At 45.2% G+C, this 7,901-nt stretch overlaps 1 protein-coding gene across 1 annotated transcript; it reads left to right on the forward strand.

Annotated features, from left to right (window-relative positions):
* Positions 1-2,026: 2,026 nt before the first annotated feature.
* Positions 2,027-7,008, forward strand: KCNA1 (potassium voltage-gated channel subfamily A member 1). The gene is made up of 2 exons (XM_040345136.1): positions 2,027-2,743; positions 3,018-7,008. Exon 2 carries the CDS (start codon positions 3,441-3,443, stop codon positions 4,908-4,910), a length of 1,470 nt encoding a protein of 489 aa, XP_040201070.1. The 5' UTR covers positions 2,027-2,743; positions 3,018-3,440; the 3' UTR covers positions 4,911-7,008.
* Positions 7,009-7,901: the final 893 nt, after the last annotated feature.

A 7,901-nucleotide genomic window follows, 5' to 3' on the forward strand; every position in this document is an offset into this window, starting at 1 on the left:
GTTCCTGTCAGTTGGGGATCAGTGGTGTAGGAGGAAATTGGCGATGTAGGGGTTCCTGTCAGTTGGGGATCAGTGGTGTAGGAGGAGATTGGTGATGTAGGGGTTCCTGTCAGTTGGGGATCAGTGGTGTAGGAGGAGATTGGCGATGTAGGGGGGTGGGTGATGTAGGGGTTCCTGTCAGTTGGGGATCAGTGGTGTAGGAGGAGATTGGCGATGTAGGGGGTCCTGGTGATGTAGGGGGGGGGGGGGGTGATGTAGGGGTTCCTGTCAGTTGGGGATCAGTGGTGGTGTAGGAGGAGATTGGTGATGTAGGGGGTCCTGGTGATGTAAGGGGGGTGGGTGATGTAGGGGTTCCTGTCAGTTGGGGATCAGTGGTGTAGGAGGAAATTGGCGATGTAGGGGTTCCTGTCAGTTGGGGATCAGTGGTGTAGGAGGAGATTGGTGATGTAGGGGTTCCTGTCAGTTGGGGATCAGTGGTGTAGGAGGAGATTGGCGATGTAGGGGGGTGGGTGATGTAGGGGTTCCTGTCAGTTGGGGATCAGTGGTGTAGGAGGAGATTGGCGATGTAGGGGGTCCTGGTGATGTAGGGGGGGGGGGGGGTGATGTAGGGGTTCCTGTCAGTTGGGGATCAGTGGTGGTGTAGGAGGAGATTGGTGATGTAGGGGGTCCTGGTGATGTAGGGGGGGGGGGGGGGTGATGTTGGGGTTCCTGTCAATTGGGAATCAGTGGTGTAGGAGGAGATTGGCGCTGTAGGGGGTCCTGGTGAAATGTCAGATCCCATTGCTCCGCACCGCCTGCAGTCCGCCGTCACACCATCACATGGATCCCGGGGAGAGCTGAGCGGCGGCTGCAGAAGAAGCGGCTTGAGGCGGCACGGATCTCTCCCATTGCTGCACAGCTCCGCATAGCACAACCGGAGGATTCCCCCCTCCCCCTCCCCTCCTGTCACCCTGCAGCTGACAGCAGCCCCTTGTCACACCGGGAATCTCCACGACACGCCGACCCCTAGCTCCCCCCTCCCCCCTTTTCTTATGCTGATCATGGAGCACGGTACGTGGTCTCCTCCTGATCTACTAACCTAAATCAGCCGCAAAGTGGGAGGACTGAGCCCGGGTAAGGCTGACAGCCAGCGAAGGAAGGAAGGAAGGGGGAGGGAGGCTGACTGATCGCCTGGCGTGGGCTGCCTCTGCAGATGGCACGGAATTGGCAGCCAGGTGCGAAGGAGAAGGGAGCTGCGGGCAAATCTCGGGCAGGAGGTGTTAGGCAGGGATGCATGGATCTCCGCAGCCTGGCACCTGCTCCCCCCCTGCTGCTTGTGGGTATGGATGAGATGGGCAATGCCAATGGGCAGCCTGACATGTCTGATGATGGGTTAGGTAGATCAGTGCAGATCTGGGGAAGGGGAGATGGGGGTGATCTGGACAGGAGATGGGGGGTGATCTGGACAGGAGGTGGGGGGTGCTGTAGACATAAGATGGGGGTGATCTGAACAGAAGATTGGGGGATGCTGTGGACATAAGATGGGGGTGATCTGAACAGAAGATTGGAGGATGCTGTGGACATAAGATGGGGGTGATCTGGACAGGAGATGGGGGGGTGATCTGGACAGGAGAAGGTTGTGATCTGGACAGGAGATGGGGGGTGCTGTAGACATAAGATGGGGGTGATCTGGACAGGAGATGGGGGTGCACTGGACAGGAGATGGGGTGTGCTGTAGCTATAAGAGGTGGGTGATCTGGTCAGGAGATGGGGGTGCACTGGACAGGAGATGGGGTGTGCTGTAGCTATAAGATGGGGGTGATCTGGTCAGGAGATGGGGGGGATGCTGTAGACATAAGATGGGGGTGATCTGGACAGGAGATGGGGGTGCTGTTGACAGGTAAAGCTGCAAGTGGGCACCTGGGCACAGACAGCTGCCTCTGGACTGGCTGCTCCCTCTCCTACACTTGAAATTAGCTCTCTTTCCCCTCCCACATGTTCCTTCATGTACACATTATCATGCCTAGTAGATGATCTGCCCCCCCCCCCCCCCATTTTTCCTTTAATTCACATAGATGGGGGGGTCTGCCTGTATTGCATGCCGCCTGCATTGCGTCTCTATGTGAATTCCCATAGAAAAAAATGCCTTGTTTTTGTTTTTTCTCCTTCCTTGGCAGTAAAAAAAAAAAAGAAAGCCTTTAGGATGTAGTATTTGGAGTGGCTGGACTTGTGATGGCCAGGGAGGATGTTGCTGCCCTCTCCTCTCCTGCACCAAATCGCTCTCAGGTTTCTGCTGATACTGCAACGTCAATAAATGGTTAGTTTGCTGTCCCTCTTAATGTATTCAGACTTAGCAATAAGCCACACTCATTGCTGCTGGTGATGCAGCTGGTCTGCAGTTCCCTGGATTCTCCCGGCTCCCTATGCCTCTTTTGGAATAAGTGAGGATTTTACAGCACACGTTATTTTACTCTTATTTTTTGTATCTACACATTTTATTTAACGGAAGAGTTGCCTGTGCAGCCGCCTTTGACTTGCTTTCGATGCAGCCTTCCATAGCATGCAGTATGAATATTTCAGCAGGACGTGCACTGGCTGATGGGCTGCTGTAAACTGATCTGTTTGTTTAAGGGGCACAGAAGGCTGATCTGCATGCGCCTTTTATTTTTTTTTATTTTTTTTCTCCCAAATGCTGCAAGGCTTGACGCATTCCCATGCTGCTATCACAGTACCTACCATGCTGCTGCAGCTACACACAAACAAGGTAAGACACCAGCACTTGCCTTAATCCCCCCCCCTCCTCCCTTTGCTCCCCTCCACACTGCATCCTATTCACTGCAGTAGAGTGATTTGTTTGTGTAGTTCCCTGAACTTGGTGCTTTGTGTCGGAATGTGAAGTGTTTTGCCTTGCCTTGCTCCAAACCACTCCAGAAAGTCTGCATGTCTGGGTATGTGTTTTTGCACATTGGGGGTAGTCGATTCCCTATTTTTTCCTCCTTTTTTTTAGTGGTTCTTCTTTTCTTTTTCCCCCCCTGCAGCTTTCTTCTACTGCACTGCTGTTATGATCCGGTTTACCTAACTGTGAAAGCAAAAAAAGAGGAGGGGAGAGGAAGAGGAGGAAAATCTGCTGAGTTGGCAAAGCCTTTAGCATCCTGCAAGCATTTCTGGAGAAGGGTGACAGCAAGCCCAGCAATGAAAAATTTGGAGAGGAGAACTGACTTGCTGGAATAGAGCAGAGAGGAGTGAGAAGATTTTTTATTTATTTTTTGCAAGATTTGGTTTGGCCTGAGGGGTTTTCTGGTTGTGGTAGATGTGACGGGGGCATCTGAGTTGGCATCCCTTGGTCCCCTTACTGTGTTTTACCTTGAAGACCCTGGACGGGGTAGAAGGAGGGCGCTGCATCAGCAAAGTGGTTACCCCCAGCGGCATCCCCTCCCCCACCCCTCCTCCCCTGCAGCAAAATGACCGTGATAGCGGGAGAAAACATGGACGATACGTCAGTCCTTCCAGGCCACCCTCAAGACAGCTACCACCCTGACCACGATGATCATGAGTGTTGTGAGCGGGTGGTCATAAATGTGGCTGGGTTGCGCTTTGAGACCCAGTTAAAAACCCTTGCTCAGTTCCCAAGCACATTGCTTGGAAACCCAAAAAAAAGGATGCGCTATTTCGACCCTTTGAGGAATGAGTACTTTTTTGATCGTAACCGCCCTAGTTTTGATGCCATACTGTACTACTATCAGTCTGGGGGTAGGCTTCGTAGGCCAGTCAACGTACCCCTGGATATGTTTTCTGAAGAGATCAAGTTCTATGAACTAGGGGAAGAAGCCATGGAAAAATTTCGTGAGGACGAGGGCTTTATCAAAGAGGAGGAGCGCCCCTTGCCAGAAAAAGAGTTCCAACGTCAAGTGTGGCTTCTGTTTGAGTACCCTGAGAGCTCAGGCGCAGCACGGGTCATTGCCATAATTTCGGTCATGGTAATCCTCATCTCCATTGTCATCTTCTGCTTGGAGACTTTGCCAGAACTAAAGGATGAGCGGATCTTCAGCCGCAGAGTGGACAACAGTACAGTCTTTTTCAAATCCAACATCTTCACAGATCCCTTCTTCGTGGTGGAGACCCTCTGCATCATCTGGTTTTCCTTTGAGTTGGTGGTAAGGTTCTTTGCTTGTCCCAGCAAACCAGAATTCTTTAAGAACATCATGAACTTTATTGACATAGTGGCCATCATCCCATACTTTATCACCTTGGGGACTGAAATGGCTGAGCAAGAAGGTCCCCAAAAAGGGGAGCAGGCAACCTCTTTGGCCATCCTGAGGGTCATCAGACTGGTAAGAGTATTTAGAATCTTCAAACTCTCCAGACATTCTAAGGGCCTCCAAATTTTGGGACAGACCTTGAAAGCTAGTATGAGAGAACTAGGATTGCTAATCTTTTTTCTGTTTATTGGGGTCATCTTGTTCTCCAGCGCAGTGTACTTTGCGGAAGCAGAAGAGGATGACTCTCATTTTAGTAGTATCCCTGATGCTTTCTGGTGGGCGGTGGTATCCATGACCACTGTGGGCTATGGTGACATGTACCCTGTGACAATTGGAGGCAAAATTGTGGGCTCCTTGTGTGCCATTGCTGGTGTCCTGACAATTGCCCTGCCTGTACCTGTCATCGTGTCCAACTTCAACTACTTCTACCACCGAGAAACTGAAGGGGAAGAACAGGCTCAGTTACTCCATGTTAGCAATCCCAATTTAGCCTCTGACAGTGACCTGAGTCGCCGCAGCTCTTCCACTATGAGCAAATCTGAGTACATGGAGATTGAAGAAGATCTGAATAATAGCATAGATAATTTTAGAGAGTCGAATCTGAGAACTGGCAACTGCACCGTAGCCAATCAAAACTGTGTTAACAAAAGCAAGCTACTGACAGATGTGTAGAGCCACACCCCCTTCCCAAAGCTGCAGGATCTCATTGGCTCTGCCACTTTCTGTAGATGCTTTAAAACTAGTCTTTTGAATGCTTTACCATCGTTAATGCATTGTTGCATTGCGAATTTGTGCTCAGCGATCAAAACAAAAAAATACAGAAGCTTTCAGGATCCGTGAAAGATAATTATCATTTATTTTTAAATGGGATTTGTTTGTTTTTTTGTTTTTTTTTGTTACCACTGGTCATTGGGAAGTGTCTCCCAACCAGTGGTCTTAGATAAAGGGGTATAAACAAAGTACTACAGGACAGCAACTTACAAATACTTTCTTCCCTTTGCTTGTCAATCTTAAAGTTTCAGAACAAAACCATTGATTAAAAGATATGCATGGATTTTTTTCAGTAGCTTTCTTGAAAGACAGTTGCTTTGAACATCCAAGGAAGTTCTCCTTAACCAAGGAGTATGAAGTATGCAATTACTTGCTCTTTTTTGACCCGAAGAAGTGTATTACTGTCCAGTGAAATTTTATGCACTTAAACGATGACCTGATCCATAAAGCACCTTAGGAATCAATCCATGACTTTGCTCCATCTTAAAGGGAGAGGGACATATATTTAAAAAAAAAAACATTTAAATGGAAAACAATGGACAGACATCTGCAATTGCTGCTAGAGTTTTCTTTCTTAAATGCAGATGAGTTCAACCTTTTTCTTTTTTAATTTCTCTTTGGTTCACAAAACTTGGATGCAACTACCCCTCTTCTCTTTATGACTCTCCTCCCTCATCATCCTCGTTGCAAGACAGCACAATGGTATTAATCATAAGCATGTTTTTCAATTTGATACCAGTTGTATTTATTTGATAATCTCGCATGCTTGAAATGTTACCTCAAAAATTATGGGGGTTAAGTTTTATTTTTCCTTTCGTAATTCTTTTTAAAATTCCTAATTGGATCACTTTGTCTTCCAAAGGGGTTTGCGACAGCTTGCAGTGCAAGATGCTGTGCCCCTCTCTGGCAAAACAAAGGGTAAACTTAAAGCATTTTTTAAATTGTTATTTATTATTTGAATTTTATTTCGGTTATTATCATTTGCATTCACCAAAAGTGCACTCCTAATTTCTGGAAAACAAAAAAAGTGAAAAAAAGAAACTTTAAATTAGTAATTTGCAGTACTGTATGTAAATGCATAGCAAGTCAAATGGGGACAATAATCTTTTCTTAGAAGACCACGCATGTTCAAGTATTCAGCATTATGGCCTATTTGACTAAGGTGTAATTCGAAGTAAATTTATGCATGATATCAGTATTAAAAAAATAAATAAAAAAATAAATAAAAAAAAAAAGCAAAAAGAAAAAAGTTCTTAATGGATTAGGAGCCAGTTGGAATATAAGGGCCTATTGATTTTCCTGAAGTATGACTCAGGGAAATATGTTAACTTTTTCCAGGCATAACTATTAAAAAACAAAAATTCAAAAATACATAGGGAGAAGGTGGGATTTTGATAAAAGTTGGAAAGGATAGTATGTAGTAATACCTAAGAAAAAAAAATGAATTGAGTAGATTTACTGAACTGGTGCAGATGCATGCATTTTGCTGCAGTCTCAGAATGTAATTTTACCATTTACAGTATGCATTAAAAACTGCAGACCATGTTCTTAGCCTCTCATCATTTGACATACATAGACTTTTTTTCTACAGCTCTAGAATGTGCTATGTTCTAGAGAGGAGAACGATTGAGATCAGGAATGGGTTACCTGTGGCTCTCTAGCTGGTAAGGAAAGGCCGCTCCCAGCATGCATAGCTAACAGAAGGAATGACTCCCAGAAAGCTCAGTTGTTCTCCTGTTGTTGAGAGCTGACATTCTTCATGGTAACGGATGCTAGGAGTTGTCTGTCCTCAATATCTAGAAAACTGGAGGTTGCCCAAGCCTCATCTACATAGTTGCTAGTGCCTTTATCCTTCCTTCACCGACTTTGCTGAAAGTGCCTCCGTGACTAGAGCTACGATGTACAGGAACTGTACTGTGTAAAAAAAAGTCTTGATAACTTCATATGAATCCCTAGGGGCGTGATCTCCCTTTCTGTCCCATGAAAAAAAAAAAAAAAACTAATGTACAAAGCAGGGCCAGTATGCTTGGATGTATATTATCTTGAAAGATCATTTGTATTATTAATGCTTTTTATTTGCTAAGCAACTAAAAAGCTTTTTATATTGCTTATGTGCTGTATGAAAAAAATTGATCTTTCAGCCTATGAGAGTTTATGCACTTAAAAAGCTACAACTTTTTTTTTTAAATTTCATTTGCCGTTTGGTCATTGTCCGATTATGTGTTCCTTCCTGTTCTTTGCCAGACTACCCACCAATTCATATGCAATGCAATGCTGCAGAATGTTATTTACTATTTTAGACGCACAATGCCATGGGTATCGAAAATACCTATATACCCTGCAAATATGAAACACTCAGTATAGTGTTTCTTTATTGGAAAGGTTAATGCTTGATAAGCAGTGCATTACAAGGGTTATCCCAGAGATATAGAATACTTTGTAAAGAAAAAATGAATTACACATTTTTTTTGTTGGGTGACTTGTAAGTCACCTGATGTAATCTGAAAGGGTTTGGGGCCCCCAAAAATTGTGTCTACAAAAATGGATATTGGCAAAGCCTGTATATGTTCCATTGGGTACAGTTGATGGAATAAAAGCCTGTATGTGCTATTGTTCATAGCTGCTGTTTACAAAGTTTTTGCATCTTCCTGCCCTGAAATTCAGGATCAGATTTTCCAGGAAAGTGGGCAAATGCAGCTACGTTTTAAAGGCTTTACACCTCTCCTGTAATTTCACTGTTTTCCCACAAAATAATTTGTGTAAAGTGAGTATTTCATCCATCAGCTTTATCAAGGGATGTATAAGAAAAGGTGACTTTGGCAAAGGATCATTATACTAAACCATTTCTAAAATCAGACTGCAGAGATAGACCAAACCTCGTTCATTCAATTT

This window comes from Rana temporaria, chromosome 3 (genome assembly GCF_905171775.1).
Source record: "Rana temporaria chromosome 3, aRanTem1.1, whole genome shotgun sequence".
Classification (NCBI taxonomy): Eukaryota; Metazoa; Chordata; class Amphibia; order Anura; family Ranidae; genus Rana; species Rana temporaria.

Coding starts and splice junctions, on each gene's coding strand:
- KCNA1 (XM_040345136.1), top strand. CDS start 3,441: ATGACCGTGATAGCGGGAGAAAACATGGACGATACGTCAGTCCTTCCA.